At 43.3% G+C, this 22,866-nt stretch overlaps 1 protein-coding gene across 2 annotated transcripts in view; it reads right to left on the bottom strand.

Moving 5' to 3' along the window:
* The window catches only part of POLA1 (DNA polymerase alpha 1, catalytic subunit), a 502,104-nt gene that overhangs the window by 468,135 nt on the left and 11,103 nt on the right, over positions 1–22,866 (bottom strand). For both annotated transcript variants that reach the window (XM_077294669.1, XM_077294671.1), the window contains exon 5: positions 21,171–21,286. In XM_077294669.1, coding sequence (XP_077150784.1) covers positions 21,171–21,286 — 116 coding nt within the window. The remainder of the gene's footprint in view (positions 1–21,170; positions 21,287–22,866) is intronic.

The following is a 22,866-nucleotide window of genomic DNA, read 5'->3' as shown; positions in this document are numbered from 1 at the left end:
TTGGCTGGAATCGAGAGCCGATGCAATGTCACGTTTGGAGAGACTCTGATGTGCCTAAACAGTGGAAACCCCCCACAAGTGACTCCATTTTGGAAAACTAGACCCGGCCTCAAGGGACTTATCGAGATGTCTGATGAGCGTCTTGAACCCCCAGATGCTTCACATAAGTTTATAATGTAGAGTTGTGAAAATTATCTAATTTTTTTCCACAAAAATCATCTTTTCGCACCAATTTTTTTATTTTCTCAAGAGTAACAGGAGAAAACGGACCCCAACATTTGTTTTGCAATTTCTCTTGAGTACGATAATACCTCATATGTGTGGGTGAAAACTACTTTTGAGGCACAATGCAAAGCTCAAAAGAGAAGGAGCGCCATATTACAGTGGAGATTTTACTATTATGGTTTGAGGGTGCCATGACCCACTGGGAGAGCCCCTGAGGTGCCAGAACAGCAGAACTCCTAATAAGTGAACCCATTTTACAAAATACACCTCTTGATGAATTTTATACCATTAGGCAGTGAAGAAAAAATTAATTACATTTTTACCACAAAAATTTTGTTTTAGCCCCAGATTTTACATTTTCACACAAGAAGTGGGTAAAAATAGCACCACAATTTGTCCCACAATTTCGACTGAACGTGGCAATAATTGACCCCATATGTGGCTGTACAATACTACTTAGCCATACAGAGAGACTCGGGAGGGATGGAGCGCCATTTGCCTCCTGGAGGGCAGATTTTCCTAGAATAGTTTACAGACTCCATATACAGAGCCCCTTAGTGCTAGAAAGCAGAATTCCCCCAACCCCCCCCCCCCCCCTCAAGTTAATCCCTCTTTGGAAATTATACCCCTGCCAAATGTGACACTAAGGCCCCTTTCACACATTAGTTTTTTGCCATCGGTCGCAATCCGAACAATTTTGAAAAAAAACGGATACGGCGACCAGATCCTTTTTTTTCCTCAGACTTGTATTAGCGATGGATGGCCTCACGTTTCATCTGTCATTCGCCGGATCCGTAGAATATTTATTGTCCGGCGGCCGGAGACAGCGGACAAAGTAACGTTTTTGTGTCCGTCGAAAAAAAACGGAACAGCGACTGATCTGTCGCCGTCCGTCGTTTGCTAGAATGGAAGCCTATGGCGCCGGATCAGTCAAATGACGGAATCCGGCGACAGATTCCCTTTTTTTAACAGAGCATGGATCCATCGTATCAGTTTTTCACAATCTGCGACGGATACATCGAGCCATCGGATTGTGACTGACGGCAAAAAACTGATGTGTGAAAGGGGCCTAAAGGCAGTTTATGCACACTGGGGCTCAGAAGGGAGGGAGGCATTTGGAAGCACAGAATTTGCTGAATTTCTTCTAGCGGGTGAGGAGCCTTTTTGCTTTTCCAGAGCCTTTGTACTACCAGTAACGTGGAAACCCCCTATATTTCCGTTAACAGATGATAGGTCTGAGAGAGGGGTAGCTTTTTTGTGAATTGAGTTTAAGCTTTTATTGGATACATTTTTCATAACATTTGGGATAACATTTATCCGGCGCGCTATATTGAGCACTTACTTTTTTTTTTAAATTTGTTTATTAACCATAAAATAAAGCAATACAATATACACATTTGTATTTGTTATTGTGCACATAATACAGAGCATACGTCGTTTGTATAAAGTAGGCTATTTACCCTTATTTATATCCATAATGAGATTTATAACGACTGTGTATATCAAATCATTTACATCGCGTGAATCATATAGATGGAAACATGGAACTAAAAATATGCAAAGTTCCTAAACTACAACTAAAACCGTATCTATAGTAACTACTACTATTCTGCCATTTAACACTATACTTTGTATTTTTCTCCGTGCGATGTCCCCAGAACAAAAGCCAAATCCCTTGCATTGATACTCAATTATGAATTTATAGAGTAAGGTGAGAGGAGTTCCATCTATCCCAAATTTTACCAAATTTACCCAGACATCCTCTATTTTGGTACAATGTGCTTTCATATGGGATAACTGAGTTCACCAGCTCAATCCAGGTTCTAAGGGAGGGACCTGAACCCCCCCATCCATCGTAACGCCAATACCTTCCGTGCCATAAAGAGCGTTTCCCGTAGAAAAATCCCGACATAATGATCCCAGGCCTCCTCATCCCATACCCCAAACAGACAAATTAGCGGCTCAAGAGGAAAAGGAGTAGACAATAGGGATGTTAATAATTACGTCATCTCTTTCCAATATTGAAGGAGGACGGGGCACTTCCATATCATGTGAATAAAATCTGCATCTGGTGAGTGGCATCGTACACATTCTGATGATTTAAATCGACCCATCCTGAAAAGTCGCATTGGAGTCAAATATGATTGATAGATTATATATAACTGGGTCATCCTGTTATTAATCGATGGGGACACCCTGAGAGGGGATTCTGATAACATATAGGTATACAAAGAGGAAATAAGGCCCTGTGGACCTTGCGAATTAAGAATTCCTATCGGGGTAACGACGAGATGGTTCGATCTGCGCCCGTATTTCTCATGTACGACTGAAAGGCCGATCTCAGTTGTAAGTAACGAAAAAATTGAGATCTCAGGATGCTGTGTTTAGCCTGCAGTTGTTCAAAAGACATGAAAATCCCCCGTCATACAGATCACCCACCAAGGAGACATCATGGAAGATCCAAAAATCAGTGGACAAGTGGTTTAACAGCACCGGAAAGTAATTGTTTTTCCATAACGGCATTTCAGCTATAATATCTTTAAATCCAACAACTTTTTAATTTGTCTCCAAATTGACAGCGCCAGTCGAAGCAGTGGTAATAAACGAGGGACATTAATTTTTTCTGATTCCAAAAAGCTCAACGGACATTCAGTTCGGGCAGAATGAAGTAACTGATGTTCAGAATTAGGGAAATAGTTATTAGGCATCCATTTACTTATTGCTTTAGCTTGTCCGGCCAGATAGTACAGAAAGAAATCCGGTAGTACTGCTCCACCCCCCTGTTAAGGTCTCTGCAGAGCAGATAGCTTAAGCTTAGGCCTAGCCTTCCCCCATATAAAAGAGGTAATTTGGGAATTTAAATTTGTAAAAAAGGATTTAGGTATTATTACTGCACTATGTTGAAGACAATAGCTGAGCTTAGGGAGTAATATAATTTTAATTAAATTAATGCGGCCTGCAACGGATAGCGGAAGTTTGCTCCAAGATGTAAATTTAAGTTTAACTAGTTCCAGTAATGGATAAACATTGAGCTGCAAATCCAAAGCACTATATCGAAACATGTAGACACCCAAATACTTAAAGTTAGAAGCAATAGATAACTAGGAAAGATTAGACGTTGGGACATGAGAGAGAGGTAATAAAGCAGACTTATCCCAATTTATATATAGGCCCGAGAATCTATAATAATAATAATAATAATAATAATAATAATAATCTTTATTTATATAGCGCCAACATATTCCGCAGCGCTTTACAGTTTAACAGTTTCACTAAATTTTCAATTTACTAAATTTATCTATAGTGGCAATCACCCGAGGCAGTGTTTCCTCTGCCCTGTCCATGAATATTAACATGTCATCAGCATATAAACCAATGGTATCCACACGACCCGCTATATCTATACCCTTAATATCAGGGGAAGATCTTATACGTATTGTCAATGCCTCTACCGCAAGAGCAAAAAAAAGGCCATCCCGCCGAAACGTGCGTTGGGGCGGGTGCATGCTGGTGGCGGCTCACATTTTCACACACCTTGCAGGTAAATTGTGCATTATTTAAATTGTCATTTTACTTTGATATAGTTACCTGCATTGGTAAATTCAGTGGTCTATACTATGTATATATTTTACAACTATGATGATTTTGTGTATTCCTCTGACTATATGTAGAGCCAGCCTCTCAGTATGTACCCCAGCGTTTCCCTACATGTGTGGAATAACATCTGCCTTGTTTTTTCCTTTGTCTCCTATCCTGATCCTGTTTATAATAAAATATTGTTACATTTACTAATAACCAAGTCGTTTTTGGGGTTCTTTTGATCGTTGTTTGCGGTGGCTTTGTGGTATATTTATTGCGATTTCCCCATATTAATCCATATAACAGCCCACTATTTAATACATTTATCTTATTATACTCTATAGTGGGTATGTGTCTTGCGAAGTTGTTATGTGGTATTGTCAATGCCTCTACCGCAAGAGCAAAAAGAGCTGGAGAAAGGGGGCATCCCTGACGGGTCCCTCTATATAATGAAAAGGGTTCGGATATGGAACTATTTACAATTATACGAGCTCTAGGTTTCATGTATAATATATTAACCCATGATCAGAATTTAACCCCAAAACCATATCGTTGCAAACATGCCAACGGAAAGGGCCACTCAGAGTCAAAAGCCTTAGCCGCATCCAGCGATGCTAATGCCCAGTTATTGTCTGAAACTAAAGAACTATACTGAATTATCGACTGGACTCGTCTGATGTTAATAGAAGTGCTCTCACCAGGCATAAAGCCAGTTTGATCTGGATGAACAAGATCCAATATAATTGAATTCAGTCTGATGGCCAAAATTTTAGTAAACATTTTATAGTCTACGTTTACCATCGATATGGGGCGATAAGATCCGCATTCTAAATGGTCTTTTCCCTCCTTTCTAAGTATGATAATATTTGCCTCATAAAAGGTGTCTGGCATACATCAACCCCCCCCCATATATCTCGAAATACCTTCAGTAAGAGTGGTGCTAACATATCCCGATATTTTTTATACAACTCAATGGGAAATCCATCCAGCCCAGAAGCCTTCCCAGAGGCCATGTCTGCTATATCATACTCTATCTCCTCCAAAGTGAACTCAGCATCCATAAAGGCCTGCTGGGTAGAACTCAATGTGGGAAATGTTATATTTGATAGGTAATCTAAACATTCTAAAGTATCAAGGCCGCTCTTACACTTATATAGCAAGTTATAATAATCATGGAAGCAATTAAGTATTTCTTCAGTTGTGGATGCCAATGAACCATCAGATGTACGAATCTGTAATACCATGTTAGATGTGTTATGTTGACGTAGCAGAAAAGCCAAAAATTTACTTGCTTGGTTCCCCAACTCAAAATAGGACTGACGTGTGATGAACAATTTACGTTTAGACTTAGTGTCTGTATACTGGGCATGTAATCTTTGTGAGGTTAACCACTCAATTCTATTACCATTAGTTTGGTTAGATATATATGCGGCCTCAGTATCTTTTATTCGCTGCTCCATCTCGTCATCCTCTTTAGAGGTCACCCCCTTTTGACAAAAGAAATTGAAGAAGACAAACATCCCCTTAAATACGCCTTAAGGGTATCCCAAAATAAATTGATGTTCTGAGGATCTGGGTGGGATAAAATGAAGCAATTCAACTGGTCCGCCGTTCTGTTGTTAGAATCTATTAACTTCAGCCAAAAGGGGTTCAGCTTCCAGACAATACTGTTATTTGATAGCCCATATTTAAGTTTAAGTACAATCGGGCTATGATCGGAGATTCCTCTATTGCCATGTTCTATGCTATCTACCCACATTGCTAATCCGCTGGATCCGAATATGTAATCTATGCGGGACAGAGAACGCCTAGTGGAGGAGTGGCAAGTATATCCTTTCGTCCCAGAGTGACGCATCCTCCACAGATCCAACAACCCGCTGCTCTCTACAAATAATGCTAATTGAGACGAAGTCGGAGACTGAGAGGGGGGCTCCCCAGATATCTCATCACCAAGTCTCAGCCTGTCAAGACAATTATCCATGACCAAGTTAAAATACGTAAGCTACTTACGGGTAGCGGTGTTTTTCAGGAGCCCATGACAGCACCACGAGAGAGGGGATCCGCCCTTCAGGGACAGGAAACCTTCAGACATAAAAGGGCGGCACCTCTCTCCTCCGTCAGTTGGTTTACAGAGCATGAGAGAATCTCCTAGGTTAGTAGCATATCAACATTAAAACATGGTACAATTCACCCAGTGAATAAAACTTAGGACCCAATGTAAAGAAGGTGCTGACCCAAACAAGAAAAGAGGGTAGGGAATATAAGGGTGCTGTCATGGGCTCCTGAAAAACACCGCTACCCGTAAGTAGCTTACGTATTTATTCAGTCGCCATGACAGCACCACGAGAGACTTTCAGAGAAGTAAAAGAGACTAGGGAGGGATAACTGCTTCAAGCACCCTTCTCCCAAATGTGAGATCTGAGGAGCTACCCAAATCTAGTCTATAGTGCCTAAGAAAAGTGGACGGAGAAGACCATGTGGCCGCCTTACAAATGTCTTCAATCGATACTTCCGATCTTTCTGCCCAGGAAGTAGCCATGGCTCGAGTGGAGTGAGCTTTTATACCCTCCGGGATCTGTGCACCACCTGCTGAATAAGCCAGAGAAATCGCCTCCCTGATCCATCTAGCTAATGTGTTTTTGGACACCCTAAGTCCTTTCCTAACCCCCTGGAAGGATACAAATAGGGAATTATCCTTCTTCCACGCATCGGTAACCGAAATATATTTAAGAAGACATCTTCTCACATCTAGCAAATGGAATTTTCGTTCTTTATCATTAGTGGGGTTAGAACAAAACGAAGGCAAAACAACTTCCTGTAGTCTATGGAACTTTGAGGCTACTTTCGGAAGGTAAAGAGGATCAGGTTTTAAGATAACTCTGTCTTCTCTAAACTGCATGTAAGGAAGCTGTCTAGATAGAGCCTGCAGGTCACTAACCCTTCTTGCGGACGTGAGTGCGACTAATAGGGCAGTTTTGAAGGATAGGATTTTAATTGGCACTGTGTCAATAGGTTCAAATGGTGTTTCCATTAGAGCGGAAAGCACAAAATTTAAGTCCCACGGAACCAATTTTTGTTTAATTAGAGGTCTGGACCTAGACGCGGCCTTGAAAAATCTGGATATCCAGTAATTATTGGCTAATTTATTATTATACAGAGCCCCCAGAGCTGATACTTGGACTCTGAGAGTGCTTGTGGCCAATCCCATCTGTAACCCTTTTTGCAGAAATTCCAAAATTTTCTTGACACAGATTTTTTGGTCAATACGTGACCCTGAAACCTCTAAAAAAAATTTCCAAATTCTAACGTAGATATTTGTTGTGGATGGTTTTCTACTTTTTAGTAGTGTGTTTACAAGGTCCTGAGAAAACCCCTTTGCTCTTAATAGTGACCTCTCAAATTCCACGCCGCTAGGTGTAAATTGGCGACTCGTGGATGGAGAATTGGGCCCTGGGAGAGGAGATCCGATGTTTCTGGGAGAATCCACGGCTGAGAGATAGACATTTTCCTCAGCCAAGGAAACCATGATCTTCGAGGCCAGAACGGGGCTATCATGATTACCCGGGCCTTGTCTTCCCGTATCTTCCTCAGAACTAATGGTATTAAATTTAGAGGGGGAAAGACATAAGCGAGATCGAAGTGCCATGGAATTAGGAGAGCATCCACTGCGTAAGGGTTTTCTCTGGGATTTAAGGAGCAGAAACGGTGTAGTTTCCTGTTTTCCTTGTTCGCGAAAAGGTCTATGTCTGGGCACCCCCATAAGCGAACAATCTGATTGAAGATAGTCTGGTTCAAGCTCCAGTCTCCCTGACCGAGTTTGTTGCGGCTTAAGTAGTCGGCCATGACATTGAGTTTCCCCTTTATGTGGAGAGCCGTGAGAGACAGAAGGTGTTTTTCGGCCATCTGAAAAATATGATCCGTAACATTCATTAATGAATTTGATCGAGTACCCCCTTGGTGATTAATATAGGCTACAGTCACTTGGTTATCTGAGAGCACTCTGACATGTCTACCCTGAAGATGTATGAGGAAACTACTTAAGGCACGTTCCACTGCTAACAACTCTTTTAAGTTGGATGTCAAGTTCTGTTCTGATTGGGACCACAGTCCTTGAGTGCAGCTATTTCCCATGTGCGCTCCCCATCCCCTGGGGCTAGCATCTGTAGTTATTATTCGCGACACGTCGTTTGTCCAGGGAACCCCTCTACGTAAATTTGTTGTGAGTGTCCACCAATATAAAGATTGTATAGATTCAGTAGATAGTGAAAATATACTGTCCAGGTGTCCTGACAAGCAACGGGTGTTATGTAATATGTCCCACTGCAGCGGCCTAGTGTGATATTGGGCCCAGAGAACCGCCGGGATACACGATGTAAGGGACCCTAAAAGAGACATTGCTCTTCTTAGCGAGATTGATGGGTTGTTAATTATTTTAATCACCAATTGAGAAATCTTATCTACTTTTGTATCTGGAAGGCGGCATTCCTGTATGCTAGAATCTATGACCAGACCCAAAAACTCCTGTATCCTAGAGGGTTGTAACCGGGATTTTTTAAGATTAATTATCCACCCCAATTCCTGTAATACTGATGTTACTTTCCCCAATTGGTCAGTACAGTGAGATTCCGAATGACCAACGATCAGCAGGTCATCCAGATAGGGTATTATTAAGATGTCCTGCTCATGAAGTTGTGCCATGACCTCCACCATTACTTTAGTGAATACCCGGGGTGCGACCGCGACTCCAAAGGGAAGTGCTCGGTACTGGAAGTGTTCTATAGAGCCATTAATTGAAACTGCCACTCTGAGAAATTGTTGGTGGTCTGTGTGTATTGGGATATGGTAATAGGCGTCTTTTAAGTCCAAGACAACCATGAAGCAGTTGTAAAATAAGAGCTTTATTGCCGTTTTTACCGACTCCATTTTGAAGGAGGGAATCAGTAGAAATTTATTCAGACCTTTCAAATTAATGATTGTACGGAAAGATCCATCAGGTTTTTTGACCAGAAAGAGAGGGGAATAGAACCCCTTACCTTTCTGTACCGTGGGTACTCTAACCAGCACACCCTTTTGCTGTAGATCTCGGACCTCCGATTCTAGAGCCAGCTGTTCTGTGGAGGAAGAACGGATGGGCGTTATACAAAATTTGTTATAGGGAAAAGTCTGAAATTCAAATCTTAGACCAGCCGAGATGACACTGAGGATCCATGGGCTGTTAGAAATTTTCAACCAGGCAGGGAAGAAGGCTGAAAGTCTTCCCCCCACCTGGTCCAGCAGTCATTGAGGCTTTTTATAGTCCCGAGAGGTGTCAAAGATATAGCCTCTACCTCTTTTTCTGTTACTGTCCCGCCTGGATCTTTCTCTAAATGATCTTCTACGGTTGTACCATCCTTTGTTGTATTCCCGTCTATATGGGGGTTTTCCCAGGAAGGGGAACCGTTTTTTATTATCACCAGCTTTCTCTAATAATTCGTCCAGTACAGGCCCAAACAAATGTGTCCCTTCACAGGGAATGCCGCATAATTTTGACCTTGCCTGTAAGTCTCCCAGCCAACATTTAATCCATAAAGCCCTGCGGGCTGCATTTGATAGAGCCGAGGACCTTGCGGCTAATTTTACCGAATCTGCCGAAGCGTCTGAGAGAAAAGCTGCTGCCTCCTGAATTATAGGAAGGGAAGACAGGATTTCACTCCTAGGGACTTTGCTCTTAAGTTGGTCTTCTAGCCGGTCAAGCCACACCATTAGTGACCGAGCCGTACAAGTGGCTGCAATTGCTGGTCTTAGAGATCCTGCCGCTGTTTCCCAGGTCCCTTTAAGAAAAACGTCAGCCTTTCTATCTAACGGGTCTTTTAAGTTGCCCAAATCTTCGAATGGTAGCGAGGATTTTTTACACGCTTTGGCCACTGCGGCGTCTAATTTCGGGGCTTTATCCCAAGAGGACGATGACTCTTCCTCAAAGGGATACCTTCTCTTGAATGCCGGTGGGAGTGAACCTTTCCTTTCAGGCTTCTTCCACTCCTTTGTAATTAGAGTTTTTATTTTTTCAATCACCGGGAAAGATCTACGGGACTTTTTGTCCAACCCTTTAAACATTATGTCCTGCATAGACCACTCTGACTGAGGCTCCTCAATCCCCATAGTGTTATTTACCGCTTTAACTAGCCGATTCACTTTATCAAGTGGCAAACAGGAATATCCTGATTCAACGTCTATAGATGAAGAAGAAGACGGAGAGGAATCCGAGGTTAACTCAGCCGAGACTGACTCAATTTCTGAAACTGGAGAAGCAAGTTTCTTCCCTTTAGATTTTGTCTTTTGGGAAAGAGACCTAATAGAACCCCTGACCTCTTGTCTAACCATATCCCTCAAGGAAGACGTAAGGTCAGAAGCTTCTTCCTCTATAAGGCGCTGTATGCAAGGCCTGCACAGTTTTTTCTCATAAGCATCCGGGAGTAGATCCCCACACTCGCCACATTCCCTGTGTTTGGACTTGGCGGTACATTTTCTCCCCTAATAGGATAAAGGGGGACATAACAGGGACAAAGGATCACTAGGTGAACTTTCACGTAGATCACTTACCCAGATGCGTAGTGAATGGTACTGTAGATAATGGGGTGTCCTTCCTGGCCAAGGTAGTCTTATAACCTGAGGACTTGCTTGACTTTTGAACATTTTTGACTCCACCAGCGCGACTACTGCCACTAGATCGACGCTGGGAGATGGCACGGGTCTCTTCAAGAGGCTGAGGCTGCTGCTTCCTGCTCCGGTGACTCCATTATAATAAAGGGTCAGAGACATGCAGCGGCCGCCATATTGCCCTTAAATACTGCCCCCAAGCGGTACCACCCCCAGATGGGGGTCAGCAGGATAATCCAGGTGTCCTGCCCGGTATACATCTAATTGGCCCCCACTACTAGAGCCGCGCCCCCAGCCCAGGCCTCGGCACATCACCGCTCCCGCCCCATAACGCCGATAGGCCCGCACGGCGATCGCGCGTGCGCAGTCGCGCCAATGGGTCACGCCGCTGCGTCACCAGGAAGCGCCGACGAGGACGTCGCCCGGGAACGCCCCTTCCGGTTACAGGCGCTCCCATTGAAAGGCAGGAAAACAGAACCGCCCTATCCGGCGCGGCCACCGCGCATGCCCAGCCGCGCTAATGGACCGCGCCGGCCGCGTCATTAGGAAGCGCCCCAGAGACACCGCCGGGACGCCCCAGCACACGCGGCGAGCCCAGAGACATATGGCCGGTGCGGAGGCAGGATGTGACCGGACCCGAGGTGCAGACACAGCTCCAGAGCAGGTAGCGTATACTTACCTCGTACCTGTGGCAAAAAAGGGTCACCCAGAAGCAAGCCATGTCTGAAGGCTGCTTCTCTCTGCTGACACCTGACACAAGCAGTCCCCCTGCTGTGTGGTGCTTCCGGCGCCCTGGCTAGTCCGAGGTAGGGGCCCTCAGGTAGGGGCCCTCCCGCTACCTGCATCGGACTACCAGGACTGGGAAATCTTCCTTAATCTTCAACCTTCTTCATGAGGTCTTGTCTGAAGAGGTTCGCCTGTCAGGGACAGGAAACCAACTGACGGAGGAGAGAGGTGCCGCCCTTTTATGTCTGAAGGTTTCCTGTCCCTGAAGGGCGGATCCCCTCTCTCGTGGTGCTGTCATGGCGACTGAATAAATCTCCCAAGTAAATGACGTGTGCATCTGGATAATTTAAGGCAAAACTCATTGCCATCCAGAGGACTGATGTATTAGTCGGAGGAGGGTTATAAACACACAATATAACATTCATGAGAATGGATTAGTGCGTGTACAAAAACAAAATGACCCTCAGAATCCAGTCGGGCCTCTCGAGCCTCCCATCTAACATCTCTGTGTATTAACAACGAGACCCCTCTGGAGTAACTAGTATGGAATGCGTGGATGTACCATTGTACCAATGGTTTTTGTACGCATCTAGCCGTGTCCCTGGTCAGGTGTGTCTCCACCAAAGCCATGATGTGGGGATGATAGCGTCTAATCTGTGAAAATACCTTAATTTTCTTCCGGGGGGGATTTAATACCCCGTACATTCCAGGTCATATATATTATTTCAGATCCCATACTTACTCATCAAAATATAATATACATTATTACTCAAATAAAGTTCAAAGGCAGCACACAGAGAATAGGAATACTGTTGGCGGCAGTTTCTATCTAAACAACTAATAAAACCCATATAAGAGAAAAAAAACGGAACAAGAACCAAAAAGTATAGGAGCAAAGTCCTACGCTCCTAATATCAAACAAGTAAGGGGATACCCCCGCTGAATTCAGCGTCGGGTATTGTTGGTAAATTGGACGCCCATAGAGAGCTCTACACATAAAATCATTAGGAGAATACAGCTTAATCAGGAACATATTAGGATTCCCTTGCACTGTACATCCCATGGGATTGTAGCCATTCAGCCGCCTCCGCTGGATCTGTGATAAATATAGAAGAGCCTTCGTAGACAACTCGGAGTCGAGCTTGAGCACTTACTTTGGGGTTTCATTCTAAATCTCTGAGTGAGGCGATTCAGATGAAACCCCCGAGGGCACTAATCACTATAATGAGGCAGCAGTTACTCTGTACTGCATCTGGCCTCTATTCAGCGTTTTCCTTTCTTTCAGAGGTGCACAAAACTATGGTGGACAGCGTTTTTTTATGCACGCCTAAAAAGGATGGACACCGCCGGATCACAGGTCCTTTGGCGTTCACAGTGCCTCCATCTGCCTCAATATAAGGAATCTTTGGCAGGTCGTTCTGTCTGAATCACGTATTTCAGAGATTTACACGGAAATCCAGATGTAAGCACTCAGCGCAAAGTGCAGGATAAATGTGCGCCAAGCCTTATTGCGATCTTTGGGAGGCAGAATGAACAAATCCACAGAAGGTTAAGAATTTGTTTTTATTTACCTTTTACGCCGTTCCTCGTGCGGTATAAATGATTAGGCCGCTTTATTCTTCGGTTCAGTGAGATTACAGCGATACCAGATTTATATCCTTTTTTTATGTTTGGCTGCTGTCACACACTAGAAGATGCTTTTTTGCAATAAGTTTTGGCAGCACCACATTTTGAGAACTATAATATTTCCATATTTTGGTCCACAGAGTCATGTGAGGCCTTTTTTTTGTGGGACAAGTAGGCTTTTTTATTGGTACCATTTTCGGGCACATGAGACTTTATCACATTCTATTCAGATTTTCGTGGAGACAGAATGAACAAAAACCAGCAATTCAGGAATTCTCTTTTTTTTCCTCAGTTCTGCATGTGGTGAAATTGATAAGGTCGCTTTAATCTTTGGGTCAGTACCATTACAGCGATGTCACATTTATATAGTTTTTTTAATGTTTTGGCGCTTTTACACAAAAACTTTTATAGAAAAAAAAAACATTTTTGCATCGCTTTATCTTGAGAGCTATAACTTTTTTATTTTTCAGCTGACTCAGCTGCAAGGCGGCTTGTTTTTTGTTGGACAAGTTGGTATTTTCAGTGATACTATTTTTATTTTATTTACATTCGTCTTTTTGATCGCGTTTAATTCCACTTTTTCCAAAAGGTATGATGAGAACACAGTTTGCTGCTTTTCTTTTTTGCTTTTTTTTTTTTTACAGCGCTCACTAAAGGGCTTAACTAGCATGACACTTTTATAGATCGGAGTAGTATTACGGACGCAGCCATACCAAACATGTACTTTTTTTACTAATTTTATTTTATTTATTTTTTTACATCAAAATGTGTATTTATTAGTGGATTTATTATTATTACTATTATACAATTTATTTATTTTTTTACATATTTAAAAAAAATCCCTTTTTACCTAGTCCCTTCATGAGACTCACTTTTTTTTTTACTGTGATTGCAGGTATAATACATTGCAATGAACTAACATTGCAGTGCATTATATTTATACTGAAAACTTCTGACACCATTCTGTGAGCATTGTCTTAGAAGCTTTCTGTAGCTTGGTGACCCAGGGGTCGTCATGATGACCCTAGATCACCATGGCAACGATCGGGCCCCCGCAATGACGCCGACATGAAGGCAGAGGGTGCTCCCGTCCGTCTGCCTCACTCCTGAACGCCGCGATCGCGCTCGGTTGCAGCATTTAGGGGGATAACAGGCAGAGGCAGCGCTGACAGCGCTCCTGGCTGATAGTGCAGAACCTCATCCACTGGCAGCGCTGAGCACGGATCGGGCAGGAAGTGCTGATCGGGGCGTACAGCAGAAATACACTGTATGTACCCAGGACAGCAGGCGAACAGCACAGCAGTGAATGTACCCAGGACAGCAGGCGTACAGCACAGAAGCAGTGAATGTACCCAGGACAGCGGGCGTACAGCAGACTTACATTGTATGTACCCAGGACAGCAGGACGTACAGCACAGAAGCAGTGAATGTACCCAGGACACAGCGGGCATACAGCAGAAATACATTGCATGTACCCAGGACAGCAGGCGTACAGCACAGAAGCAGTGAATGTACCCAGGACAGCGGGCGTACAGCAGACTTACATTGTATGTACCCAGGACAGCAGGACGTACAGCACAGAAGCAGTGAATGTACCCAGGACACAGCGGGCATACAGCAGAAATACATTGCATGTACCCAGGACAGCGGGCGTACAGCACAGAAGCAGTGAATGTACCCAGGACAGCGGGCGTACAGCAGAAATACATTGCATGTACCCAGGACAGCGGGCGTACAGCAGAAATACATTGTATGTACCCAGGACAGCGGGCATACAGCAGAAATACATTGTATGTACCCAGGACAATGGGCGTATAGCAGAAATACATTGTATGTACCCAGGACAGCGGGCGTACAGCAGAAATACATTCTATATACCCAGGACAATGGGCGTACAGCAGAAATACATTCTATATACCCAGGACAATGGGCGTACAGCAGAAATACATTGTATGTACCCAGGACAGCGGAGCATATAGCACAGAAGCAGTGAATGTACCTATGACAGTGGGCGTACAGCAGAAATACAGTGTATGTACCCAGGACAGCGGGCGTACAGCAGAAATACAGTGTATGTACCCAGGACAGCGGGGCGTACAGCAGAAATACATTGCATGTACCCAGGACAGCGGGGCGTACAGCAGAAATACATTGTATGTACCCAGGACAGCGGGCGTACAGCAGAAATACATTGTATGTACCCAGGACAGCAGGCGTACAGCACAGAAGCAGTGAATGTACCCAGGACACAGCGGGGCGTACAGCAGAAATACATTGTATGTACCCAGGACAGCAGGACGTACAGCACAGAAGCAGTGAATGTACCCAGGACACAGCGGGGCATACAGCAGACTTACATTGTATGTACCCAGGACAGCAGGACGTACAGCACAGAAGCAGTGAATGTACCCAGGGACACAGCGGGCATACAGCAGAAATACATTGCATGTACCCAGGACAGCGGGCGTACAGCACAGAAGCAGTGAATGTACCCAGGACAGAGGGGCGTACAGCAGAAATACATTGTATGTACCCAGGACAGCGGGGGTACAGCAGAAATACATTGTATGTACCCAGGACAGCGGGGGTACAGCAGAAATACATTGTATGTACCCAGGACAGCGGGCGTACAGCAGAAATACATTGTATGTACCCAGGACAGCGGGGGTACAGCAGAAATACATTGTATGTACCCAGGACAGCGGGCGTACAGCACAGAAGCAGTGTATGTACCCAGGACAGCGGGCGTACAGCATAAATACATTGCATGTACCCAGGACAGCGGGCGTACAGCACAGAAGCAGTGAATGTACCCAGGACAGCGGGCGTACAGCAGAAATACATTGTATGTACCCAGGACAGCAGGGCGTACAGCATAAATACATTGCATGTACCCAGGACAGCGGGCGTACAGCACAGAAGCAGTGAATGTACCCAGGACAGCGGGCGTACAGCATAAATACATTGCATGTACCCAGGACAGCGGGCGTACAGCACAGAAGCAGTGTATGTACCCAGGACAGCGGGTGTACAGCAGAAATACATTGTATGTACCCAGGACAGCGGGCGTACAGCAGAAATACATTGTATGTACCCAGGACAGCGGGCGTACAGCAGAAATACATTGTATATACCCAGGACAATGGGCGTACAGCAGAAATACATTGTATGTACCCAGGACAGCGGAGCATATAGCACAGAAGCAGTGAATGTACCTACGACAGAGGGGCGTACAGCAGAAATACATTGTAAGTACCCAGGACAGCGGGCGTACAGCAGAAATACATTGTATGTACCCAGTACAATGGGCGTATAGCACAGAAGCAGTGAATGTACCTATGACAGTGGGCGTACAGCAGAAATACAGTGTATGTACCCAGGACAGTGGGGCGTACAGCAGAAATACATTGCATGTACCCAGGACAGCGGGGCGTACAGCAGAAATACATTGTATGTACCCAGGACAGCGGGCGTACAGCAGAAATACATTGTATGTACCCAGGACAATGGGCGTATAGCACAGAAGCAGTGAATGTACCCAGGACAGAGGGGCGTACAGCAGAGCAACGTTGCATCTACATAGGGAAACAAGATATACTGCAGAGAAGCAGTGCATGCGGAAAGTAGAAAAGTGCAGATACACTTGGCCATGCTACGGATGCACCAAGCATGTTTTCAGTATATTTGAATGAAAGAGGATTTCAGCCAAATAAAGCAACATATTAAAACACTAGAGGAACCATTTTTATTTGAGCTTGGACACTAATTCCATGAAGACAAACTTTTCTTTTCCAGTCCAATTAGCACGACAGATGTTGATATACATGAAAAATATAGTTACTTACCGATAACGGTATTTCTCTGACCCCATAACTGCACCACGGGGCGGATCCCCTCTCTCTATGGTGCCGTCACGGGGAGAGAGATAAAAACAAACCTCCGTTATTATCCAAGAGGAAAAGAGGAGCACACTAAGCCATTTCCCAATCTCAGAACGGGCTATAATGAAGCCTCAACATCTGTGTGTGGACAACTCTTCACTGTTAGGAGGGGATGCAAGACATTACACATAATGGGCAGTCTTAGAGGGAATCTATCACAAGTTGTATGCCACCTAATCTGAAAGCAGCATAATGTAGGGACAGAGGCCCTGATTACAGTGATGTGTCACTTACTGGGCTGCTTAGCAGTTTTGATAAAACACTGATGTTATCAGCAGGAAATTTAACACTGGTGGAGTAGTAAACCTGCTCACTTTGTCAAACATTCATGAGCTCTGTACAACCCTGCCCCACCAATTGTAAGCTTTCTGCCTATGCATAGTGAACACAAAAATCCCAATCAGGGGTGGGCGCTGGGTTATAGAGCCCAGCATTCAGAGCACTGCTAGATCTGTAGCAGAGAAAACAAGTGATTTAATCAAAATTGCAATAAGGAGATCTGGCTTCAATCCATAAAATCCTAAGTCTTGAGAATTAAAAAATATATAAGGCATTGCTGCAATACACCTCTAGGCATAGGCATGGGTTGGGGGATAAGTGGTGCGAGGGGGTGGAAATCGGATGAGTTTTGAACGCTAGCTTTCTTAGACTGTTAGGCCGCCGTCACACATGCAAGTTTTACGGACGTAAGAGCGCAGAAACTACGTGCGTAATACTCGCATAACATACGGCACAATGCTTCTCAATGGGTCTCGTCCTATCAGCCGTATATTACGGATCCGTAATATACAGCGTTCTACGGCCGCAGAAAATCGCAGCATGCTGCGTTTGTCAGCGTATTGCGCAAAAAAAAAAAAAAAATCGCCAATGAAAGTCTATGGGGGCGAGAAAAATACGGATTCCACACGGACCAGCAGTGTGACTTGCGAGAAATACGCAACGGTGTTAGTGAAAAGTCGGTAATTCAATTGCCGGCTTTTCATTTCTCCTGCCTAAACCCGACAGGATATGAGAGATGGTTTACTGTATGTAAATCCCCTTTTTTTTGCATATTGCACACTACTAATGTTAGTAGTGTGTATGTGCAAAATTTCAGCGCTGTAGCTGCTAAAATAAAGGGTTAAATGGCGGAAAAAATTGGCGTGGGCTCCCGCGCAATTTTCTCCGCCAGAGTGGTAAAGCCAGTGACTGACGGCAGATATTAATAGCCAGGAGAGGGTCCATGGTTATTGCCCCCCCCGTGGCTAAAAACATCTGCCCCCAGCCACACCAGAAAAGGCACATCTGGAAGATGCGCCTGTTCTGGCACTTGGCCACTCTCTTCCCATTCCCATGTAGCCGTGGGATATGGGGTAATGAAGGGTTAATGCCACCTTGCTATTGTAAGGTGACATTAAGCCAGATTAATAATGGAGAGGCGTCAATTATGACACCTATCCATTATTAATCCAATTGTTTGAAAGGGTTAAAAAACACACACACACGATTTAAAAGTATTTTAATGAAATAAACAGCGGTTGTTTTAATATTTTATTGCTCTCTCAATCCATTTGCAGACCCTCGCTTGGCAAAACAATAAACCCACAATATACATACCTTCTGCTGACCCGTCACGTCCCACGAGGTAATCCATCTGAAGGGGTTAAAATAATTTACAAGCAGGAGCCCTGCAAATGCAGCTGTGCTCGTGCTTGTAATTCCCCGGCGAATGAAGGAAATGTAGGTCATTGACCTACATTTCCTTCAGTCGCGGTGATGCGCCCCTGCTGGATGTTCTCATGAACTGCAGCCTGGGAACTTTTTCCCAGGCTCCAGGTCATATGAGGACATCCACCAGGGGGCGCATCACCGCGACTGAAGGAAATGTAGGTCAATGACCTACATTTCCTTCATTCGCCGGGGAATTACAAGCACGAGCACAGCTGCATTTGCAGGGCTCCTGCTTGTAAATTATTTTAACCCCTTCAGATGGATTACCTCGTGGGACGTGACGGGTCAGCAGAAGGTATGTATATTGTGGGTTTATTGTTTTGCCAAGCGAGGGTCTGCAAATGGATTGAGAGAGCAATAAAATATTAAAACAACCGCTGTGTTTATTTAATTAAAATACTTTTAAATCATGTGTGTGTGTTTTTTTTAACCCTTTCAAACAATTGGATTAATAATGGATAGGTGTCATAATTGACGCCTCTCCATTATTAATCTGGCTTAATGTCACCTTACAATAGCAAGGTGGCATTAACCCTTCATTACCCCATATCCCACCGCTACACGGGAATGGGAAGAAAGTGGCCAAGTGCCAGAATAGGCGCATCTTCCAGATGTGCCTTTTCTGGGGTGGCTGGGGGCAGATGTTTTTAGCCACGGGGGGGGGGGGCAATAACCATGGACCCTCTCCTGGCTATTAATATCTGCCGTCAGTCACTGGCTTTACCGCTCTGGCGGAGAAAATTGCGCGGGAGCCCACGCCAATTTTTGCACATACACACTACTAACATTAGTAGTGTGGAATATGCAAAAAAAAAGGGGATATGAGATGGTTTACTGTATGTAAACCATGTCTCATATCCTGTCGGGTTTGGGAAGGAGAAATGAAAAGCCGGCAATTGAATTACCGGCTTTTCACAGATATCGCGCTGTAGTAAATAAATATATACACATATACATACATATACACATATACATACATATATACACATATACATACATATATACACATATACATACATATATACACATATACATACATATATACACATATACATACATATATACACATATACATACATATATACACATATACATACATATATACACATATACATACATATATACACATATACATACATATATACACATATACATACATATATACACATATACATACATATATACACATATACATACATATATACACATATACATACATATATACACATATACATACATATATACACATATACATACATATATACACATATACATACATATATACACATATACATACATATATACACATATACATACATATATACACATATACATACATATATACACATATACATACATATATACACATATACATACATATATACACATATACATACATATATACACATATACATACATATACATATACACATACATATACATATACATACATATACATATACATATATATATACATATATATACACATATATATACATATATATACATATATATATACATATATATATACATATATATACACATACATATATATACACATACATATATATACACATACATATATATACACATATATATATACACATATATATATATACATATATATATATATATATATACACATATATATACATATATATATATATACACACACACTGTATATATGTTTTCCCGAACATTTGAGCACATAAATCCATTAGATGTCGGTTTTGCAAGCCTGCGAGAAAATATCGCAGTACGGATGCCATACGGATTACATACGGAGGATGCCATGCGCAAAATACGCTGACACACCCTGACTACGGATCACTATTTTGGGAACATTTCTCCGTATTACGGCCGTAAAAAACGGACCGTATTGTCTTACGCTGAGTGTGACGCCGGCCTTAGAGACCGAGTCATCAGACCGAGTCTAAGTACGCAGCCAGAGTTCAAAACACATCCGGTTTTCAACCCCCTCACACCACTTATTCCCAACCCACACCTAAGCCTAGGTGAATTGCAGAGATGCCTTATAGGTTTTTTTAATTATCAAATAAAGACTCTGGATTTTATGGATTTAAGCTGGATTACTTCCTTCTTGCAAGTTTAACCCAACATCTTACACAGACATGATAATGTGCTTCTTCATATTGAAACGAACATGGAGATTCCAAGGGTGAGCCGATTTATTTGTACCGATTTTATCAAAATGACAATCAGCCCAGTGTAGGATTGAGCATCATTATTATGAAAAGTGGTTATGCACAAATAATAACTAGATACAGAGAAAAGCTATTTCCTTAATTTACCCCATGTGACCTGGCTGTTAAAGGGACACTGTCACCTGAATTTGGAGGGAACAATCTTTAGCCATAGGGGCGGGGTTTTCGGGTGTTTGAGTCACCCTTTCCTTACCCGCTGGCTGCATGCTGGCTGCAATATGGGATTGAAGTTCATTCTCTGTCCTCCATAGTACACGCCTGCTTAAGGCAAGATTGCCTTGTGCAGGCATGTACTACGGAGGACAAAGAATTAACTTCAATCCCATATTGCAGCCAGCGGGTAAGGAAAGGGTGAATCAAACACCCGAAAACCCCGCCCCTATGGCTAAAGATTGTTCCCTCCAAATTCAGGTGACAGTGTCCCTTTAACAATCACCCACTGATACTGTACCCTTGTCAACTAACCCACTTGACAAAAAATATATATAAAGAAATAACTTACATCTGTAGTCTTTTTCCCAGCACTGGCCATAAACATTGATTTTATATCGCTTGGTTTGGATACAGACGACTTCTTCACATTAGGCTTTCCTTTTACGGCACATTTGCCTTTTTTTCCTGCAAAAAAAGTTGCATTTAAATTAATTATATAACAATGAAAACCAAGCATTGATGCATCTCTGAGCCAAAAGGTAAGGAAATATATATATTACAATATAAAATAAGGGCAAACCAATTACCGTATTTTGCGGATTATTAGATGCTCCAGATTATAAGAAGCACCCCAAATTTTGAGGAGAAAAATCGTAAAAAAAAATAAAAATTTATAATAAAATGTTGGTGCTTCTTATAATCCATGCGTCTTATTGATTACCAGGGGTGATGGCTGCTGTGAAGCGGGGTTCCAGAGTCGCTGCTGGAGCAGGCATGAGTGGGGTGATGCTGCAGGCCGAAGGCTATGATGAGGGGGTGTTCCGATGGGCAGCATGACACGCCGCTGCGGGGGCATCCGGCGACATTCTGTGAAAGGCAGAAGGCCAGAGCCCCCGCAGTTCCATGGTTTCCTGTGCGGTGGACTCTGGGAAAATGGCTGCCGAGATCTCCATCTGTGCATACACCGCCCCCTGGCGGCCATTTTCCCTGAGTCCACCGTACAGGAAACCATGTAACTGCTGGGGCAGTTCCCCCACTCAGCACCGGAAACACCTGCAGCAGCACCCCCTCATCCCAGTCTGCGGCCTGCAACGGTACTGGTAAGGTATATCCACATTATAAGACGCACCCCCTTTTCCCCCAAAATTTGTAGGAAAAAAAGTGCATCTTATCTGAAAAATACGGTATATGGCAACAGTCAACGGAATGACCAGCGCTTAGAGATTGGGGGAGAATGAACTGTTTAATATGGGACATACAGCAACTATTATCTAACACCAACAGAGAAGAAACCGAATTTAGGTCGAGAAGGAGTCAAAATAAAGGATGGAGCAAGTGGATTGAGTATAAAACACCTTTATTAAAGACAATTAGTGAAATGGTGGCACAATTAACAGGAGTGCCTACACGTGCAAACAGCAATAAACCATAAAAGACATATACAGAAAGACTGCATGCAGAGTGTTACACCAAGGTAGAAGCTGATAATGTAAGGCTAGCAGTAGAAGCGTGCTAAGGTGCTAAAGACAAAGAGGTGAAGCACAGGAGAAAGTATATGCCAAAAATTAGGAGAAAGTACCTGAAAATATAAATATATAACCTAGATTCAAATATTATGGTAGCAGCATGTCATGTAATACTGCACAAGTAGGCAAGGTCAACAACCCATAGTATATGGTGTAAGAGCAGGATTACCTGATGATCTGCTGTGTAGACAAATGACAAGATCTGAAACGCGCGTCGGGGTGTGTGCCGCATCTACACAGCATACAATCAGGTAATCCTGCTCTTACACCTTATACTATGACTTATTGACCTTGCCTACGTGTGCAGTACATGTCATACTGCTACCATAATACTTGAATCTAGGTCTTCCTATATAATATACAGGGTAGTCCAAAAGTAGGTGGACAGTATGTGTAATAGGGTTATGAAGGGGGAGATTTATCAAACATGGTTTTTGGGGTTCAAAGTTCTCACCACACATCTAGATAACTTTCTTGGGGGTATAGTTTCCAAAATGGGGTCACTTGTAGGGGGTTTCT

This window comes from Ranitomeya variabilis, chromosome 3, assembly GCF_051348905.1.
Source record: "Ranitomeya variabilis isolate aRanVar5 chromosome 3, aRanVar5.hap1, whole genome shotgun sequence".
NCBI lineage: Eukaryota > Metazoa > Chordata > Amphibia > Anura > Dendrobatidae > Ranitomeya > Ranitomeya variabilis.
This window is presented reverse-complemented; position numbering and strand designations above follow the sequence as displayed.